This window comes from Pan troglodytes, chromosome 17, assembly GCF_028858775.2.
Source record: "Pan troglodytes isolate AG18354 chromosome 17, NHGRI_mPanTro3-v2.0_pri, whole genome shotgun sequence".
NCBI classification, from domain to species: domain Eukaryota; kingdom Metazoa; phylum Chordata; class Mammalia; order Primates; family Hominidae; genus Pan; species Pan troglodytes.
In genome coordinates this window covers 36884952-36907562 of record NC_072415.2, presented here as the reverse complement: position 1 = coordinate 36907562, position 22611 = coordinate 36884952, and the positions used below count along the sequence as shown (strand labels likewise).

The window sequence follows — 22611 nt, the reverse complement described above, 5'->3', positions numbered from 1 at the left end:
CTCCTCACCTTCTGTGAAAGTGATGTGTGTGAAAGAGAGCAAGAGAAGATCCTCTAAAGTACAGTGCCTGGCTGGGGAAGAGTCTCACGCCTACAATTTTTGGAACTGTCTTAAAGGCAATGCTCTTTCCTTTAGGTTTTATTCCTAGTGTATTTAGCATTGAATATTATTTTTGTGGTTGGTTTGTGTATGCTTTCAGCTACAAGTAACCAAAAACTTGAACTTATACCCAAAAAGGTTAAATAACACATAACAAGAAAACCTGATGTAGGGTGGTCCCGTGGTGCATTAATTCAGAGGCTTGGTGACTTCATCCTTGGGGTGTGTTCCCCTCACTCATTCTTGAAGTGAGTTGGTTTTGTCCTCAGATAAGGAGTTTTGCCTCCAGATGATCTGCTTGTGGCCACCAGGTGATCTTTACTCTCCTCAAGAACCAGTGTAGGTCAAGAACCAGTCATCATGCCCAGATGTGACAACATGCACTGAAAGAAAAGGAGATGGTTTCTCCCGTGCGTGTCTTTTTATTGGCAAGAAAAACCTTTTAATGAAGTTCTTCAACAGAATTCATCTCACCTATAGCTGGATGTGATGGCACATGCCTGTAATCCCAGCTACTTGGGAGGCTGAGGCAGGAAGATCACTTGAGCCCAGGAATTTGAGTTTAGCCTGCTCAACATAGTGAGACCTCATCTCTAAATAAATAAATGTACATGTCATTAGCCAGAAATGTCAAACGACCACCTAAACTAAGGGAGATGGGGACCACGATGATTAGTTTACATGTTTTATGCATGTCCTGTGAGAAGAGGGTTGGGTACCAGAGTAGAAAAAGAGGAGAACGGACTGTGGACAGGCACTCAGTTGTGTTTTTCACAGTAAATAAAGCTAGAAAGTTACTGCCCTTCCCTGACAATGCCAAATTCTTAGTCTTGTGCAAATCTTAGCTCTCAGTGACTGCATCTAGTTGGGATCCTCTTTTCAACATTCCCACTCTCCTTCCTGGAGCTCACCCGCACCCACTCCCTGGAGTACCCTACTTCCCGCCCTTCTGGTGAGCTGCACTGTGCCCGTGCCTGGCTTGCTTTTTCTGAAGTCAGCAATTCACACTGAACACTAATAAAAGATTTTTCCAGAAAATAGCTTGTTGCCTTAGGCATTCAGACAATATTTCTGTTCACTCCTGGAGTGTCTCTTCCTCCATGTCTCTATTATTAGGTGCAGGCCCACTTCCAGCCCGGACTTGAAGGCCCTAGCAGTTGCACCAGTCCACAGCCTCTTCTCTCGGGCCCCTCCCTGAACCTTGACTGTGAATTTCTTGTTTACTTTTTACAATAGCATTGCAGACATTAAGTACCTATCTTTCTGTCTCTCACATAATAGACACTCAACAAGATGTGCTCTGGTTGTTTTCTCCTAAGTGCCCAAGTGGTGGGGAGCCTCTTCTACACCTAAAATGAACTAGACAATTAACAATTTTCCTAGTAAACTCCATTCAACCAAGTTTATGGGGGATAGTCTTTACAAGCTTACAAAGTAGCCTGTAAGGCCTGAAAGCAATTAATCTATATCCACTGATCTAAACATACTTTTCTTGTTTTCTTCCTTCTATCCATGAAATATCGGCTTCCCTGAATGTCTGAGGCCCAAACCTTTGACGTGGGTCAATGTGAAGGAAAAGATGAGTGTGAAGAGGATATTTTCAAGATAAAAAAGGAAAAACTTGGGGCTAGCGGGATTAAAACCTGTACTGACATCTCAAAGAAGAAAATAAAGCTCACCTCTGGCCTCCACCAGTTTTCTCCACAAGCTAATGAGATGATGATTAAGAGTGTGGGGAAAAAGAGCAATGAAATGTCCTTGTTTCCCCCAGATGAAAATCTAGGCAGGATTGTGTGTTCATTAGCCACATAAATTGCTATTTAAAGTGAACAAACTCAGACTTCACAAGCATAGATTCTGTTTGGACTCATATCATTACCTTTCCTAATGAAATGCTTCCCGTTGTTGCCTTCATACAGAAAATTAACTCTAAATAATATTAAAACTCTTAATTCAATATAGATTCCACTAATTGATCCTTTAGAAGTAAATCTACCCAGGGAAAATAAGACTATTTTAAATTATTTACCATAAATTGTGTTGAATCTTTTGAGTGTTTCAGTTCAGAGGATTTCTACATAATTCTAACAATATATGGTAAAGTTTTCGAAGCCTAGATACATATTTTAATGTCGTTGTTTCAAATGGGTACACCAATTGATGGTTTACAAGTTCTGATGTGCTGGACCACTGGCAAGTCTCCACTTTACTTTTACTCCACTTTACAGGGTAAAATTGTAAAACTCTAATAAAACAAAATATGTAGTAATCTATAGAAATTGTGCTTTAACTGCACTCCTAATAACAGGCTTTATTCTTTTTTCATGAAAAGGAATAATTTTAGATGCTAAAATGCTGAATAATAGAACATATTTATAGGTATATTGAACAAACCCTCTTAGGAAAGAAGGAATCTAGGTGAGCTCTGCTTCAAAGGAAAAAAAATATCAATATATATTGATATGTATGTCAATAAATATTCTCATTATGAAAAAAGAAAAGCGTTGTTTTGACTATTCCTGTGTAACCAGGTATGACAAAACCTAATGATATAAAAATGATATTTTGCTTGCAGTTTTGTGGCTTAGGGATTTGGGAAAAGTTTGGCAGGGCAGTTTGTCTCAAATCCACATGGCGTTTGCTGAGGTGACTAGAGCTGGAAAATCTCCTTCTAAAATGGTTTCTTGACCCACGTATCTGGTCCTTGGGTTGGGATGGCTGGAACACCTGGGAGCTGGTCACATACTGTTCAGGCAGCTCTCTTTCCATGTGGCCTCCATGTGTGGTTAGCTAGAGCTTCCTTACAGCATGGTGGTCTTAGGGTTGTCTGATTTCTTACATGGTGTCTGGAGCACGTTTTTAAAGATGGAAAGTAGAAGCTGCCTGATGCTCAAGGCCTAAGCTTAGGGATTGGAAAAACATCATTTCTGCTGTATCCGACTGGGTAAGCAAGTTACTAGGCCTGCAGAGATTCGAGGGGAAGGGAATTAAACTCTAACTCTTAATGTATTATCATTTTTTTCTAGCACAGGAGTGAATAAACATTATGAAAAGATTTGTCATTTTACAAAATAATTCATTCCAGTTTTTCTCAATATAATAAACACACCAAAGACACTTAGAATATTATATTATTTAAAAGTGACTACTCACACCTAACTTACTAGGAACACGTTCAATGCTCAGAGGAAAGTACAAATGCTCACATCCCTCCTTTAGTCAGTAGCTGCAGCTTACGCAATTAAGACTAGCATTCCTATTTTGCAAAGCTATTTAAAACCTGGCAATAATTAGGTATTTACTAATGCCAGTCTGACTTCAACCTCTAAAGGTCTTCCAAAAATCTTCTCTGCCAAGAAATGACTGCCTCAGAATGAGATCCTGAATATCAAAAGGTTTACTCTAAGATTTAATTCAGCCAGACCAATGTTGGGAATCTGAAAGGGGCTGTTGTTTGTCACATTAATTATGTGCTTGTCGGGTAGATCTCAGTGGGAAGAAATTTTGTACTTGGGAATTTCCAAGACAACCTAAAACTGTTGTTTCTCATACTGATTTTACTATTTCTTTACAGAGAGGTCAGCCGCCTGCAAATCTTTGAGCATTCAGTCCTTCTCAGGCTTTCTCCACGCTATGCCGGATGGCAGACCCCAGGGCTGGGGAGTGCAGATGGAGAGTCAGCCCTGCCAAGGCAGATGGACGACCTCAGAAGCCCAGATCTATCTGTATCGATATGTTTCTGAAGGGCCAGTTTTTGTATCTCAGTACACACTGTCTGGAGCTCACAGTACTCGCTGTGCTCATAATGGCTCTCTTTGCCTAAGCGTCCTAGCAACATATCAACTAAGCAAATAGAAACAGACAGGATCAAGTGGAGTTTATCTAAACCTGCAGGAGGGCAGAGAGGATTCACAGCCATATAGAGGCTATCCTCAATGTCTGCGGAGGCTGGTGTTTAATCAGCAGCATGAATCCAGCCATAAATTATAAAATAAACTCATTCTTTTATACCATTGACCACACAGAAGCTATGCAGTTTCTACAGTTTTATGTAGACTTCTACAGACCAGTTGGTTTTCAAATTGGCCCAGTTAAACTTCTCTGTTCCTCCTCTTACAATATAGTACATAAAATCCTTTCACATCCCTGTTTGCCTAATTTCTTTTGGAATTATTGAAAGATAGCATTTACCTATCTAAATGAATAGACCACTGAATCTTGCAAGAGCCAAGTTACTTGTTCAAGATTCTACTACCAACTGTGGAAGAGAACAAGTTCTGGCAGGGAGGTCTCTGATTTCTAGAGCAGCTCTCCCTTTCTCTTCAGACCACATTAGACTATTGACAGTCCACAGTTGGTGGCCACTCCAAAATGTGAATAGGAATTTAAGCCATAAAGCCTGCATCCTAAAATCATATGATCTTAGCTCATAACTGGGGAGAATTTTGACATGTAAATTTGGTTTTCATCAAACTAATTTGTATTTGAAAAGAGTTAGGACATGAGGATGAGAGAAAGGGAATCCACTAAAATGGGAAGCCCCTTTTTCCTTGGAAACAAAAAGAAGGGAAGAGAGGGAGGTGATGTAAACATATCAGAAAACTCCCAAAGTCTCAACTTTATAATATTCATAATGGAAGTCATTGACCTTAAGGATATAAAGAATTATTATATGCTATTAAGGACAACCTGATACAGAATATTTATAAAGAGGAGCACCTAGCAATGTACTATTTGCTATGTCCCAGGCACCAAGGTGAGAGCATTATAAATATTGTTGTGTTATGCACTCAAAACATGTAGAGATTATTATTAAACACATCATTTTATTTAATCTTCACAGTGACCCTGTGAAGTAGGTACTTGTATTACTCCCATTTCCAGGAAAAAACAATTCACCTTAGATTAAAATGAGGTGCCCACAGCCCACAGTGATCAAGTGGTGGAGCTACAACTCAAAGTTCTTCACCACTCTACAAAATTGTCCTTAATCACCACAGCTAAAAAGCACAGAAAAGGTAAAAATCTCTGGATTCATATTCCAGTTCTGACATTCATTAACTGGAACCTTGTGCATGTGAAAAAAGATTCTGAGCCTGCCTTCACCATCAGAAAATGAAAGTCATTTACTGGGAAAATTAAATGAAATATTTAAGTGTCAATAGAATGCCCAACTCATAGTAGGTACTAAATAAATACTTACCTGATAAAAAGAAAATTGCAAGATCTTTCAAGTATCTTACTCCTGAAACATTGTGGTTAGATAATTATAAGTTAAAAAAATTATTTCATTCAAACAAATAATTTGATAAATAATAATTGACTAATAAAAAGCTAGTCTGCAGAAAATTTTTTAAAATAATTTATTCCTGCAACTTTTAAAACCTAGAGACTGATTATATATGGCTTATGGATATTCCAAACATATCTTGTGTACATACACACACACACACACACACACACACACGAAAGAGAGAAGAGGTGAGAACAAAAAGCACATGTAATGAGAAGGTACTCAAGACCTCATTCCCAGATTACATGGCTCACAATCATCCCTGGGTAGGATGAGAAGTTAGTCCATCGAACTCCAAATCCGTGTTCCTTTTGTTATATCATGCTATTTCCTGTAGGAAGAGATTGACTAAGAATATCTTGCATTTAGGTGGATTTTATGTATCCATATTCTCTCATGACAACCAATAAGCAGGAATTTTTGGTGTACTAGCACCCAAGAGAGCAGTAATTTTGAAATTATTTTAATATATTGATAAAGGCATTTTTTTACTATTATTGTCCAATTCCACATCCCACTTTTCTAAAAAATCTTGCATTAAAATAGCGAAACATGGCGATAGTGGTGACCTGGGTTTTAGATCTGGCCCTGCAAATCAACTAGCACTATAACCTAGTTACCCTGTCTGTAAAGGAAGCATATGAAGCATTTCAAGCTCCTTCCTCTCTTAAATCCCTATGAAATGAACAGAACCAAAACCCTACCACCTTCCACTTTTTCTAGTTAACTCAGAAGTATAGAAGCACTACAGATTCTCATTATCCAAAAATATTGCAAGTTTTTTTTTCCATTAAAATCTAGGTGAAACAAAAACGATATTAAACAATTCATGGCAGTTAGCATTATATTATCTGGTGGTTATGCTCTTCCTCCCTTTTTTAATAAGTAGCATGTGCACAGTAATTTTCATTGTCATGATTCTTTGCCTTCTTCATAGTGCATTTTGCCAAAGAAACATCAGACATAAATGAACGTTCTCAGGTATCCTAGCAACAGGATGTGATTAATAATACCTCTCAGAGCAAGGCAGATAAAATGCCTGAAAGTGAACGCAAACTCAGAATTGGCTACGGAGAAATTGGTAGTGTGGTGAGGCAAGTTTCATAAGATACCACGACAGACTTTATTATAAAAAGATGGAAGCAAGTAGAAGAGAGAACATATTTTAGAGAGGAGACTATAGTTGAGCATGAAAATATAGTATATATTTGTGTGTGTATATATATATATATACACACACATACATATATATAGTGTACATATAAATGTGTATAAACATACATGTGTGTGCGTGTGCACGCACACACACACACATATATAATTTCCTTTTGCTGAGAAGTGACATGAGATACTGGGTTATGATACAGATGCCCATACTCATTATTGGTGAGACAGCATCAAATTGCCATTTATGTGCCTGTGGTTTTAAAAGATCAGAAACAATCACTGTGATTAAGAGACTACTTCCATACTGAAGTACTGAAATTACTGTAAATTGACATATATGTAATATTTCTCCATGAAACAATATCCATAACCTCAAGTCTAAAATAGCTTTTAAAAATATTGAGACTCAGTTTACATAGATAAATAGTCATGAGATATGGAACTTTAGTGTTCAATTAAATAAATTTTCTCATATAAGAAAAAAGTTTTATCTTGCAAATTCAATTTTTATGAGGTTATGGTCCATTTTTATTCATCGCAAGTGGAGTGCTGCATCCAGGTTTAAACAGAAATAAGATGCAAACCATATTTTAATGTTTTGTTTTTAAACTAGAATCTGTGATAAAATAAAGCACAACTAGGACAGAATGTGTGTTCATTATTCTGAAAGCCTTTCTATTATTTTATCACCCACTTTTCTAATATAATAGTTTTCTTGGTTGTCAGTTGTAATATACATACCTGCTAAAAGCTCTGTTCTTGGTTGTACTTTCACTGCATTTTAGCAGTACTAAAATTGACTTCATGTTCTCCAGCATTTCAGAGTGAGTTGGAGCATTTGTGTTTAAGGCACAGTGCTAGACATCAGGAGAGAGAACGATGTGGGACTCTCGACTTGTCCTAGAGGAAGCCACCATCCAGTCAGGAAAACAAACACACAACTAATTGTGAACCAAAATAAGAATTAGTGCTATGGCAAAGGCATAAATGAAAGGTTACAGAAGCACAGAAGAAGGGTGCTTCACTCTGCAGGGCACGGAGAGTTTGGGGAGCTGGCACAAAAGAAAAGACTTCACAGAGGACTGGCAGCTGAGCTGAGCTCTAAAAGCTGAATAGGGTTTTGATAGGCAGGAGCCGTGTGACAGGACATTCTAGGAAGCAGAAACAGCATGAATGGGGAACTGGGGTGAAGGTGTAATTCCTGGTGTAATGGGTAACTCCTCTCTGTGATGCTTGAGGATGACAGCAGAAGGAAAGTTATGGCCAAATTGTCCAAGGTCATAAACTTTATATTAAGAAATGTAGAGTTTGCTGTTTAGGAGTGATTGGATTACAATGACAGAAAAAACCAACAAACAAGTTAGGAGCCCATAGAAAATAGATAACCCCAGGAACAGATATAAAGTTCATGAACTAGGGTGATGGCAGTGAGAAAGGAGAAGATATGGCTCAAAGTCCTGATAGAGGGGAATGTATTGGACTGAGGGACAGATTAGATGGGAAGAAGGAGCAAAAGAAAGAAGCCAGTGGTTCTTAGGTTTTATGTTTGGGTGCCTGAGCAGACACCAAGGATGAGCAGTTTTGTAGGGGACTATAATTATTGTTTTTTTTTTTAATGAAATCTTCTCCTTCTCCTTCTCCTTCTTCTTCTTCTTCTTCTTCCTCTTCCTCTTCCTCCTCTTCTTGTTTCTTCTTCTTCTTCTTCTTCTTCTTCTTCTTCTTCTTCTTCTTCTTCTTCTTCTTCTTCCTCTTCTTCCTCTTCTTCCTCCTCCTCTTCTTCTTCTTCTTTTCTTCTTCTTCTTTACTTTAAGTTCTGGGATACATGTGCTGAACATGCAGGTTTGTTACATAGGAATACCTGTGCCATGATGGTTTGCTGCACCTATCAACCTGTCATCTAGGTTTTAAGCCCCGCATGCACTAGGTATTTGTCATAATGCTCTCCCTTCCCTTTCCCCTCACCCCCAACAGGGTCCAGTGTGTGATGTTCCCCTCCCTGTGTCCTTGTGTTCTCATTGTTCAACTCCCACTGGTGAGTAAGAATATGTGGTGTATGGTTTTCTGTTCCTGTGTTAGTTCGCTGAGGATGATGGTTTCTAGCTTCATCCATGTCCCTGCAAAGGACATGAACTCATTCTTTTTTATGGCTGCATAGTATTCCATGGTGTATATGTGCCACATTAAGCTCATCATCACTGGTCATTAGAGAAATTGGGACTATAATTATTTAAGTTAAAGACATGTGTTGAAGTGCAGTGGAGGACACAGGTAGAGATTTCCAAGAGGCTTTAAAACCTAAGTAGATTTTGGAGCTAGAGATGTAGTGTCACAGTTGTCTCTTTGGGGGAAAGTGAACATTGAGAGAATGAGAGATAAGATCACCTATTCAGACTGAGATAAAGATACTAAAGAAGGAAGCCTAGAGGGTCGTCTCCATCTAAACAGTTCAATCCCTGTGTCCATTGATCAATATAGTACTGTCCTACCATGTAATTTTTATTTTTCTAATTTGATGTTTTGTGTGTATGTGTGTGCATGTATAAATATATATACACACATATATACATATATATACACACATATATATATACATATATACACATATATATACACACACACCTATATATACACACATACATATATATAACTAAGAAATCTAAGTAGATTCCTGTAACAGGACTTATTCATGATAAAACTAATAGGTGGAATTTATATAGCACTCTACAATTTACAAAGCCCTTTCATATAACATAGGGGCTGAGAATTGTTCGAGGTCTTCATAAAAAAAAATTATTTGAGGTATTCATTAAAAAAGTTGCACCTTTCAGCCTCCCTTCTGAAACATGAGATGCCAATATTTCATGTGAATTTTGTCCATTTCTTGCTAGCTTTACCATATGGAATTGTTTCATCCTCATAGCATTCCAGAGAAGCAGACCCTGATCCCCACTTTAAAAATAAGAAAATCAGGGAGACTGATTGATATGCCTGCAATTAGCATTACTGTAGGTATAGTATATTAAATGATAAATTATTACAGACTTTTGAAACATATATTTAACACTTATCTCAGGATTTAGCAGCTAAAAACAACAATAAACTTATCAGCTCACATGGTTTCTGTGGGGGACTCTGGAATAGCCAACTGGATGGTTCTGGTTTTGGCTTTCTCAAGATTACAGTCAAGATGTTGCCCAGAGCTGCTGTCAGCTGAAGGCTTGCCTGGGGCTGGTAAATGGATTGCTCATATGCCTAGCAAGTTGGTGGGGGCTGCTGGCAGGCCTTTGTTCCTCATTGGCAGTTGACAGGAGGCCTCAGTTCCATGCCACATGGACCTCTCCATAGGCCTGCTTGAGTGTCCTCACAACATATTATCTGGCATCCCCCAGAGGGAGTGATCCAAAAGAAAGGAATATTGAAGCCATAGTTTTTTGTCTTTGTTTTTTGAGATGGGGTCCTGCTTTGTTGTTCAGGCTAGAGTGCTGTGGTGCAGTCATAGTTCATGGTAACCTCAAACTCCTTGGTTCAAGTGATCCTCCTGCCTCAGCCTCCCAACTAATTAGGGAGGTGACAGATGTGTGCCACCATGCCTGGCTAATCTTTAAAAAAACAATTTAGAGATGGTGGTCTCATTTTGTTGCACAGGCTGGTCTGAAACTGCTGGCCTCAAGTGATCCTCCTGCCTCAGCCTCCCAAAGCACAGGGATTACAAGCATGAGCCACCACACCCAAACTGGAAGCCACAATTTTCTTAAGGATCAACCTCAAAATCACACTATATTATTCCCACAAAATCCTTGATTACACAGTCAATCTAATTCAGTGGGATTACACAGGACGTGAATATCAAAAGAAGAGAAGATGGGAATCATTTGGGACACCTTGATCACTACACCATATTATTTATCTCAAATACATACACTTCCAACTTTCAGAATTAGTGACTTATTCTAATATAGGTTAAAGACACTCCAAAAAGTTGTTTTTGTTTACATATTTTACAATTCAAGCCTTGAATACCATTTTTTAAAATTTATGAAAATGTCCGAGGCCTCTAGTATTCATAAGTGAATAATCCAACAGTAAGCAGTGGCTCGCCCAGTGGAAAACTTAAATGAGAAGGTGCCCTGTCACACTTCATAATGAATGAGGCCTTTAAATGGATTATTCATGTTATTTATCTGTTGGAATCATTGAAATAAATTGCATCAAACAAGTCCTCTGGAAATCACCCAAATGAATATAACATGCCATTAATCAAGGTGCCAGTTAAATGAATTCTACACTTTTGGCAGCGACATAAGGGAAGATTGTACATTTTCCACCTTATATGTTAGGATTTTAAAAGACTCGAAGGGCTGTTAGAAAAGCTTGGATAAAGTTTACATGTAGCTTCAATGTGTGGCCTAACTTCTCAGTAACTAGCTCCAGCTGTGGAATGTTGATAGATGACAAAAAAAGTGACAGCTGGAAGGATGGTCTTCACTTATCCCAAACCACGGTCCTCACCTCCACTGTGGTGTTCATACACACCATTGCCCAGGTACACAGTTTCTTACCTAAGTCTATAAGCATGCTTAGGATTTCCATAACTTAGCAAAAACCTTTAGTTAGCTTCTATTCAAGCTATTACCCATTTCACTTATTCGACTCATTTGGAGGCTGCCAAAGTTGATAAACAAGAAGCCAAGTCCTCAGCTCCACTTTCTCATCACACACTTACTTCCCAAACTCTCGCAGTCTCTCTTGTGTTCTCTGCCCACTCTCTGCTAAAACTACTCTCTCACAATCTAGCAACAGTCATGTGAACTCAGCAAGCAGTAGCAACATGCTATTGAAAACCCCCATACTTCTAAAACTTGATTTGTGGTACCGGAGCCTGCACTTTGTTGAGGTCCCCAGATCTCAGCTGCTTCTGACTTCCCGTGGGCCTACATCACAAAACAAAAGCAGCAGTCATGTTATCTTAGTTATTGTCCTCCATCCACTCCTCTGTGCTGTCTGCCTTTATGCCCCATTCACTCCTTCAGCTTCAGCCATCTTATGATGAACATTTCTTGCATCTGTAATTTCAACTCAGATTTTTTTGAATTTATTGAGACTTGCTTTATGACTGAGCACGTGGTCAGTCTTAGAGAATGTTCTGTGCACAGATGAGAAGAATGTGCATTCTGTGGTTGCTGGATGAACTATTCAGTAGATGTCTGTTAGGTCCATTTGGTCAAAAGTTCATTTAAGTCCACAGTTGCTTGGTTAGTTTTCTGCCTCGATGATTTGTCTGATGCTGTCAGTGCCTGTTGAAGTCCCCCACCATTATTGTGTGGCTATATCTCTTTTCTTAGATCTAGTAGTATTTGTTTTATAAGCCTGGATGCTCCAATGTCAGATGCATATATATTAGGATAGTTAAATTTTCTGACCTCTTACAAGCTCCTTGTCCCCATAGTACTTCAAAGTCAGTAGGTCTAACACTGAACTTGTTATTCCCAGCCTCATCACATTCTATAATACCATTTCCCCAACTAGCATCTCTATACCCAAAGTCACCTAGCTAACCACTCATCTTGACTTCTTCTCCTTCCTGGCAACTCACATTTTATAAATCACTGGGCCCTATTATTTCGGCCTCCCCCCGGTCTCTTGCATCCACTACTTCCCTCCTCTCCACTCCCACTGCCATGACTCAGTCCACCCTTTCATTGCCTTGTGTCTAACCTCTAGGATAGTCCTCCTCCTATGCACTGCTGTAAGTGTGCAAGTTCTTCTTGTGCAAATACCCTGTCCATTTAGCCCATACTGTTTCCTTTGCCAAGAGTCAGTCATTTCTCCATTTCAAATTTCTCAAATCCCATTTGTATCTCAAGGTCAAAATCAAATACCACTTTCTCCATAACTTCATGAGCACCCCCTCCTTTCTTAAAATAACTGTTTCATCATCTCATATCTTTAAACATTCTACACTGTTTGAGGCACATCGCACTTCATATTATATTGTCTGTCCTTTCTATTTTTTCAAGTGGGTTGTAAGAGGGCATAGTCTTATTTAGCTCTTTTCCCCATAATGGTTTCTATGGGGATTTGCCCTTTGTAAGTTTATTGTTGAGTAAATGACTCTGGCTAACAAGATTTTAAAAATCCAACAGCACATTTAATGCACAGTTATTTATTTTTTACTTTCATAAATTGGTCTGTAAGCAGTTCTCATGCCTGTTAGCTGAGCCCAGTCATCTCTAGGAGCACACTGGACACGGCTGAAGTAGAGGTTGTGTTTGGAAATTGCTGTAAACTGGGCTTTCATCTTATTTTCATCATATTCTCATGACTCCATGCTGTAACTTATCTTCCACTTCTCATTTCAGGGAGAGTGGAGAAGAGAAGAGAACAAAAAGTAACTTCAGGTAAGATTTTGTCCAATGGGCTCCAGCTTAATTTCCTGATTTTATTTCCACCTTTAAAATTTTTTTAATTTATTATTCAAAAATTCACACTAAAATTAATTGTTTATGGTTTTTGAACTGATCGATATTAATTTAATTAAAATAAATTCATACATTTAGCTTTCTCACTTTCACATCAGTTATGCCCTTTTCATTCAATCATTACATTCAAAAGAAAATGAGATGGGAATGTTGCTTAATTTTTTCATGATTATCTATTTAAAGGTAAGTCTTGCAACCAACAGTATTAAAATACAGACATTGTGATGTGATAGTTGACAACCAGTTTACTTTCCCAAATGACTATGAATCTCAATTTTATTTCTTAAAACCGTATATGTAGTGGATGCTTTTCAGGACAGTGTTAACTGAGAAGCATCTTTATATTTTGGAGGAATTTTAAGAATGCCTTCACTTCTAAATTCATATGGATTCAGAAGTGAATCATGCTTTGGCAGAATGCCATTGCACATAGTAGGGGTCAGTATTTGCTAACTAATACAAAATTAAGTTTTTACATTTTCATATTTCCATGACTTGCCTTTTAGCTTAAAGTTGTGAGGTAAGATAGATTTTCATTTACCAAGTCAATCTTTGCGTAGGAGCAGTGTTGCAGCTCACAGTGCCCAGAAATTGCCAACAATCATAGAGAATGCTAATTTGGCATGTGTACCTATGCCTGCCATCCTTCCCAAGTTTCTACCAACCCACTACTCCTGTGATAAGCGAGAGCTACCAATCACTCCCATCCACTAGCTTCTTTTAGCTTCATTTCCTGTCTGATAATAAGATATTATGTGTGTTTCCAAAGAGTCAGCATAGTCAATAGAAGACAAAGATCCATCTTAATCTAAAAGTGTATAAACAGCATAAACTCCTGTCTCTTTTGTCCTTTCCAACCTTAGCATTCATTTCAGATAAGTGGGCAACTTAATACCTGCATGAATTTCCTGTTAAATATTATTGTTTGCATTCTCTGGGAACCTTTTAAAGCCTGATCATGAACACACACACACACACACACACACACACAATTATGAAGCTAAGAAAGTGTCTGAGTCCCTCACAGGTATGATTACCTTCATTATTGCTCCTTGGGGGAGAAATTATTTCTAAATAATTTCTAAATTGCTTCTAAATGCTATTTCCATAATGCTGTATGTACTACCTTCTTAGTTAAAGAAAATGCACAGTTTGGAAGAAAGCTAAGTTGGCCAAAGTGTTAAGTCTGATGCCTCATTAGGTTCCCTCAATAGTCATGGCTTCTGAAATTATTTGTGATCAAGGTGACACCAAGGTTAGAGACAGAGGCAGGACAAGGACTCAGGCATCTCCACTCCCTACCCTTTCCTGCACCCCCACCATGCTAACGTTTCTTTTCAAAACAAAGTGCTAATCACTTTAATGCTTTGTTCAGTTACTTGCTTAATAAAACACTTTTCAACAAATGGAAAATCTTTAAGGCAACAGCATCTTTGATAGGGAACACAGGTCACTAGGGCTATGAGAAAAACCCCTTTACTAGTGGAATTTTTACTAATTTGCCCTATCTGATTTGTAGCTTGTCAATTGCCTGATGTCTATGAGAGGGTGAGGTTAAGGATAACTAATGGATAGAGCCCATATTCTAGGGGAATGTTAGGGGGCTCCTAATCATTTCAAATGACAACAAATCATGCCATCAGGAAATCTAAATTTGTAACAATAGTCTGAGTTTTCAAGATTGGAACATACTATTTGCCACTATAGTCATAAATACTACAATCAGTCTGTGGTACTGGCCTGAATGTAGACTTCTTTAGATAAAGTGTGTGGCTAAGATACCAAAAACATCATGGGAACTCCTATTTCTGACTTCCTGCTTGGAATTTTTTACATCTTAGTTCATTTTCCTCAGGTTCTATGTCCTGCCTCCCCAGTTACTATATACCCCGCACCCTCTTGTTTACAGCTGAGTTTATCTCCTGGCTAAGAAAGACCAATATTAGGTTCTGGACCATTTCAATCTACCCTATCCTATTGCACTAAATGTATAATAATTGAAACAAAAAAATTAGAAAATATTTTAGACAGAATATTCCTATTAAAACCGGGATCTACCAAGACCCTCATTTTTTGGTTGGTTAAGGTTAATTCTTTGTTTAAAGAGTCTTGCACTAAGATGAAAGCTACACAGAAGTAACTTTTTATTCAGGGTAAGAAATAACTTCATAACAAGGAAACGTCTCTAGCATTGGAAAGAATGAGATTATGTTTGTAAACATGTGCAGGGGTTGGGCACCCCCTAAAAGAATGTTGACAAGAGATTCATAAAGAGTTTGGTTAAATCATTGCCAAAGTTTTTTCTAATTTTGTGTCTATGATTCTATTGCCACTTTCACTTAATTGAAATGGCTCTACTATGTATAATGGTGGTCAACAAAACTTAAGTGGCTTTCATTTCATTATATAACTGAGTGAATCATGTTCCAAAGATTACACTAATTTAGTTTGGACTGAGTTTCTCAGTAAAGCATCTAGCTGATGGTACCAAGACTATGGAATAAAACTGTCCTGTAGTCTATTTAGTGACTTCTATTTAGAGTCCGTCTACACTGATTGCAGTCTGGGCTATTGATTCATGTGTGATGCTATTTTTCATAAGCCAGAAATAACTTCACAAGAGAGTATGTATGACTTGGTATCATTCATTGTCATTTTTGAAAACCCATTCAAATTATATCCTCCTTGACACTAAACTTGAAAGTCTATGTCATAGTCATAAAATATGGTTAGAAACATCAAAACTAAATTTGGCGATTTGGCTTGGTAAAGAATATTATAAAATATATGGTGATATAATGATAAGTGGATACATATGAGGAGGCAAATACCTGATGTCATCAATTTTCTATTTTCCCTTGATTCTCTTTACCGGGAAAATTTTTAAAAAGATCAGCTATTTCATAGATTTTATGTAAAAACTTCATTGTTTGAAGTACCTTTATCTCATCAGAAGAAAGACCTCTTTGTGGGCCATGGAATTCTCGATATTAGAAAGCAACACAGCATAAAGTGCAAAGAGGAATTCTTGTGAAGAAAAGTGGATTATAAATTATTGTTTAGAAAAAGCTATGTTAGGATGCTTACTAACATAAACTAGGGGAACACCATCTGTTAAATCTATATTCCAACATTTCCAAAAAGAAGAACTCTTTCAAATTCAGTTAAGTATAATGGAAAGAATAGCCCTAGCGGACCAGAGAATGGAGAAATCAATTGCGTACTTTTCATTTATTACATTAGAGCATCCCTAAAGTTAGAAATGGTTTGTTCATTTACATCATTTGCAAAAAGCTACCCACAGAGAGGAACACTGTTTTTTTTTTTTTTCTCAACTCAAAAGGTGAAATTCATTATTGGAAATTTAGCAAATGTAGAACATCTGCTTTGCAAACTCAGTCCCTTGCGGCTTACTTTTTGACTGAGTGTGTTGATTCTTGGAAATGTTCTACAACAGCAATGGCACCTCCATTTTAAAACTTTTTAACACACATTGAACATGCAGTCATTCAGGATAAAAAAAATAGTTAAGTAGATACTGAATAAAATCTTCCATCTGTGCATGAATAACATGTTCATTTTATTATATGTCACATTTATTGAATGCAAATAATATTTAGCACATTTAGCATGATTTTTCTCTAGGCTATTTCTATTTTTATAGTGTTTTTGCCATAGTTCCTATACACTATCCAAAAAAAAAACTTAAAAATCAAGAGTGAGAAAGACCTATTTTGTCATAGTTTTAATTATTGGTGACCAACATTAAACATATGAAGTTAGCAGGTAGAAGACATTGTGACAAATACATTTAAGCAAACTATTAGCCTTGAAAAGCCCATTATTTTGGACATTGGTATTTTGCAATATCTACATGTTTCATTCTCACTTTGAGAATCATTATTCCAGTTAGAATCAAGCTTAAAATGCTTATCATCCTAACTTGTTCGTAGCTTATAAAAGCTATTTTCTTGACAGCACTTCAGGCACCACAAAAGGGGCAGAGAAGGAATCTGAGGTATTTATAAGTTGGTACTTTCAATTTGATAAATATTTTAATGGTCCAGGACTTGTGCTTAACATCAGAGATGCAAAGGTGAATAAGATGTGGGATAAATACCCTTAATTCACTCACTTTCAGTTCAGGGAGAAAAGCAAGTACACATGATTACAACATGGTGTGAAGAGTGCCTTTTAGAGAATGATGTACAAGGTATCATGAGGAATTTCAGGGAGGGCTTCCTGGAAGAGGCGAGACTTGAGTCAGTCCTTGAAGAAAGAATTGGAGTAGTTTACCAGGTTAAAAAAAAAGGGGGGGGGAGGGCTCGCTGTCCAAAGGAGTGTGTTTATGCAAACTAAACAAATCTGAAACACCTAATAGTTAATGAAAGAGACATTGCCAGAGAGATGAAGGTAGTGGGAAAAGGCATGGCCTATTGAGGGAAAGCTTAGTGATTTAATAAGCCTGGAACAGAGTCATAAACAAGAGGTGGGAGATGTGGCCAAAATGTAGGCACACACTAGAATCAACAAGGACCATCTATGCCGTTCCATGGAGTTTGGACTTCATGCAGTAAGTGCTGAAAGCTAATGAAGTACAAGGAATTACAGAATCCATCTGCATTTTCTAAAAATCTCTCCAGGAGAGAGATTTCTAAAAACCTCAGCGGAAGTATGGATTGGAAGAGAAATTGACGGGAGGCAAGGAAATCAGGAAGCATATCATTTTAATTACTCAAGAATAACAGGATGAAGGTCTGAGGTGTCTTTACTAAGACAGTGACATTAGAGAGGAAGCCAAGAAAATGGAATCCAGATACATTTACGAGATCAAACTGACCTGTGGATATGGAAGGTACGGGAGGATAACTCTTAGGTTTCCCGCCTTAGAGAAGAGATGTATACTGCAACCTGTGTAGGGAATACGGGGAGAGAGACAAGTTTGGTGGAGAAAATAATAAATTAAGTCGTATCTATGTTGATTATAATGTGGCATGTGTGATATGGGGACAGAATTTTGTCAAGAATGTCAAATAAGTGGTAGGTTATGGGCAATAGAGCCTAGAGCTTCAGAGAGATGCAGATTTGCCTTTTAAGTAATTGGTTCCTGGATAAGAGTTGAAGCCCTGGATATGAATGAGCTCCAAAGGCAGTCAGGAGTGAGAAAAGAGACAAGGCAAGGCTGAATCCTTAGAACATCCCCAACATTAACAAAGAACACAGTAAGATAACTCAGAGACCGAGAGCCTAGGAAAGATAAATCAAAGCTGTCCTGTGAGAATCAACAGCATTCTCTGTCTCTGAATCCAAGAAAGACAGAAAGTTAAAAGGAGGGACTGGTCAAACCTGTCCAGTGCCACAGAGTGAGCAAGTAAAATAAGCACTGAAAACATCTATTGGAGTTGCAGGGAGATATCTACTCATCACCACAGAGAAATTATGCTGGAGGAATTCTGTAAGTGAAAACCAAGTGACAAGGGGTTGGGGAGCAAATATAAGACAAATGCAGACTTGTTCTTTCAAGGAATATGTGAAAGGAAGGAGAGTGAGAAGGAAGAAGATATAAAAGAGAGAGAGAGGGAGGGAGGGAGAGAGAGAGAGAGATAGAGAGAGAAGAGCTTAATCCTTAGGCCATTAAGTTGGGGAACTGATGTTTATTGAAACACTATTTTCAGGCTCTGCGCCCAGGATCTTCTATTTGAGCCTTTAAATGAACATGTAAAGTTTGTTTATGGTCAACATTTTAAAAATTGGAAAGCTGAGATTGGGAAGGTTAAATTACTTGCTTTAGGCCCCATTTATTAACTGGTGGAACCAGAAATGGAACCTAGGCTGTGGCTTGCTGGAGCCAGCTTATAATACCTGGAAAGCTGTCTAGAGAAAACTGATTGTGCTCCTCTCTTCCCAGCTCTGCATTCAGTGAGGTCATGCAGGTAGCTTAAAATTGGCCATGGTGGGAGTATTTACACATGGAAATTGGCAAACACTACAAACCAGGGTTCATTCAGTTTTAAACATTGACCAGTGTGCCCCTGGGTCTAGGTCTGTGTGATAGCAAAGCCTGGTCATTTTGCACTGCCCTGCTATGTGACTTGGTCAAGGTCACTTGGGTTAGCTAGCAGATGGCAGAATTGAGACTTGAACCCAGACCTGTGATCCACATCTGGCCTCACACAGACCCCAAGGAATTGCTGAAAAAAGAAGCAAAATACTTTTTCCTAAGATCTTATGCCCAGTGGCCCAGGTTGGTATAAACAAAGTCTCACATTTTTCCATCCTGTAGTTCTGAACTACCAATTTTCTGCCTCGGCCTCCCAGGCAATCCATCTCCAGCATGTTTGCTTTTTTAAGCAGCTTTCCTGAAGACCTGGCTCTCTGAACTATGTTAATGAAGTCTATTTTTAAAAGCAACCAATTTTCTCAGGGTTTATGGTTTCGGAACAATATTTATTATTGAATGAAATAAAGTCTCTTAGATGCGTTTTCCCTTCCTCAAAATGGAAGACTTACACTTGGGCTGTTCATTAAAAGAAGTCCTACAGATTTTATCTTTAAACAAATTTCATTTTCCAGCCAGTCGAATTTATGATAGAGATTAAATAGCAACACAGCTGTGCCACATTATTTTTAAAATACCTTAAATTTTATTGTGTAACACTGCATTTAAAGGAGTGTGTGTATGCAAACTAGACAAATCTGAAATGCTAAGTAGCTAATGAAGGAGAAATTGCCATGTCACACCACATAGTCAAAGTACAGATATGAACACATCTACCTGAAATTCCCTCCACATATTTGATGTTTAATTTGGATTGCTATTATACTACACCAAACAGGATTTATTTGCTCACAGTTGAGACTGGAAACATGCTTTCTTTAGGTGGCAGGGGAGAAATATTATCTTCAGCTTCATCACAATAAATTTCACAGGGTGCCTCCTTGTGTAACTGAAAAAGAGAAACTTTTATCTGTGTTGACTCTTTCACAAACAACATGTATGTGTTTCTTTTACCCAGAAGAGGAAGTGGAGAATAATTTCATAGTTGGTGTTAGCCAAAAATTACTTTACACTTTCATCTTCAATTAAATATGGTATTACAAACACAAATCACAAATAATTCCCAATTGAAATAGAAAGTAACTCAAATAAAAATGAACATTCAAGAGCTAGATGACAAATCTCATCAAGGCAGCATGAGACGAAGCAGGTCTCGACAAAATTGGGCTCATGCTATTAGGCTCATATGTATGTGTTGAATGATCAACTAATTTATCATGGAAGTTGTATCAAAGGGCAACCTAGGTGTGTGTATCTCTGTATCAGTCAATATAATAATGACAGTAACTACACTCTTATGTGACATGACCTGTAATTGAGCATTCTAGGTAAATGCATATTTTGACTAGCTGAAAGTGTCATTTATATAAACAAAGGATTACAAATGCACACAGAAATAGAATATCAGAGATCCTCAGCCTGGCTTGTGAAAGGAGTGTTAAGTCATACCTGATTTTCCCACAGGGTAAAAAAATGAGGTAGTTATTTCTAATCAAGAAACAGATGCCTAACTTGTTCTTTTAAATAGAAATGACCACAAACATTTTAATCAACTGTAAATGATATACTTGTATACTGTGCAACTTAAAACCTTCTAAAGTGAATGTATGTCATTTGAGCCATGCAGTATAGAGATCAATCATATACATTGTCCCATTATTTAACTGAAAATCCCCAGATAAGAGCATTCACAGGACAACAGAGAAGCCATGAAACTCTAAGGAAACATGAAACACCTCAAGTCCACTCACCCCAGAAGTGAGGTTATGACTTGAGTGGCAGTTGGAGGAATTCCAAGAAAGGCTAAGCTTTAGTGGGAAAACAGAGAGACCCACAAAGGGAGGTACCTGTTGTGGGGGACACCAGAACCAGGGGTCCCTTTCAGAAGCAGCTGAGTGATCTGATTAATTAATTCACACTGAGGAGTTACAGATGACCATGAATTACTACATTATTGAGTGTAGCTAGCATATTTAAATTTTCTTAGACGTGATCCGGTATCTTGGCTTCCATTTGGACCATTTAAAGGGTGGGATGATCCCCATGCCTTTCTTTGAACATCTTTCCAACATTGCTTTCTTCTAGATTAGCAATATCCAATAAAAATACAATGTAAGCCATATATATAAATTACATTTTGAGTCCTTGGCAAATGTCCGTCTACCCTAGCTTACCTTCATTTCCTTACACATCTTTACTATGGCCTAGTTATTAGTATGACTATAAATCTCTAATACATTTCACACTGTATAGAAACAATCTGTACTTCTCAGTCAGATATAGTCCTTTCCTCCTCCAAAAAGTCCCTGAAATGCAATTTTACCAAGCCTTCTCTGAAAACGAATAGTTCTCTGTTTCACTGATATCCAGAGACAAACAAAACACTACATTCAAAACCTGACTTTATTTAATGCACTTTTATCTTCTTTTCTCTGGCCATTTTTCTTACCTAATCTGCTAGCTTTCTTGCCATTTAAAAATGTTCATCCCAGGACATATAGATAAGCAAATATGAACTACATTAAATTTAATATTTTTCCTTAACCTTCATGGTAACTTGAAATGGACTATATCTTTCTGCAGCAATAGGAGCAATATAGCTATATGATTTTTAAAAATTATTTATTTATTTTTTAAAATTATAAAATACACATAAAACTTACCATTTTAACCATGTTTATGTGTTAAAAATGTTCAGTGGCATTAAGTACATTCACATTGTTGTGCAACTGTCACCACCACCCATTCACAGAAATCTTTTCATCTTGCACAACTGAAACTCTGTATTCCTTAAACAGTAACTCCTTATTTTTCCATCCCTCTGTCCCTGGCAAGCACGATTTCACTGTCTGTCTCTATAAATTTGACTACTCTGGGTACTTTATATAAGTAGAATCATACAATATTTGTGGTTTTGTGACTAGCTAATTTCATAACATCAAATTTCATCCATGTTGTAGTATGTGCCAGAATTTCCTTCCTTTTTAAGACTGATTCAATTGTATGTATATATTGCATTTTATTTATCCATTCATGCAACAATGGGCACTTGAGTTGCTTCCACCTCTTGGCTATTTTGAATTATGCTGCTGTGAACATGGGTGTACAAATATATCTCTTCAGACCCTGCTTTCCATTTTTTTGGTATATACCCCAGAAATAGAATTGCTGGATCATGTGGTAATTTACAAGGTTTTAACTTAGGCAGAAAGAACAAGTAAATTTGTAAGACTCTCCATATTTCATCATTATTTACTTGTTGGTGTATTTTTTGTTGTTGCTGTTGTTTTTTACTCTCTTGCTTTCTTCTGGATCAGCAATATCCAATAAAAATACAATGTAAGCCATATATATAAATTACATTTTGAAAAGCTGCATTTCAAAAAGTAAAATGCAATAGGGGAAATTAATTTAATGATATATTATTTAAGCCAGGATATTGAAAGTATTATTGCAGCATGCTATCAATATAAGAAATTATTCATTAGATGCTAGAAATGATAGATAGGCTGAAC

The 22611-nt window shown here is 37.5% G+C and overlaps 1 protein-coding gene across 3 annotated transcripts in view; it reads left to right on the top strand.

Annotated features, from left to right (window-relative positions):
• CHST9 (carbohydrate sulfotransferase 9) overlaps positions 1-22611 on the top strand; it is a 278764-nt gene that overhangs the window by 123917 nt on the left and 132236 nt on the right. For all 3 annotated transcript variants that reach the window (XM_001158505.7, XM_016933482.4, XM_054672061.2), the window contains one exon: positions 12919-12957. In XM_001158505.7, coding sequence (XP_001158505.1) covers positions 12919-12957 — 39 coding nt within the window. Of the gene's footprint in view, positions 1-12918; positions 12958-22611 lie in introns of those variants that run through there.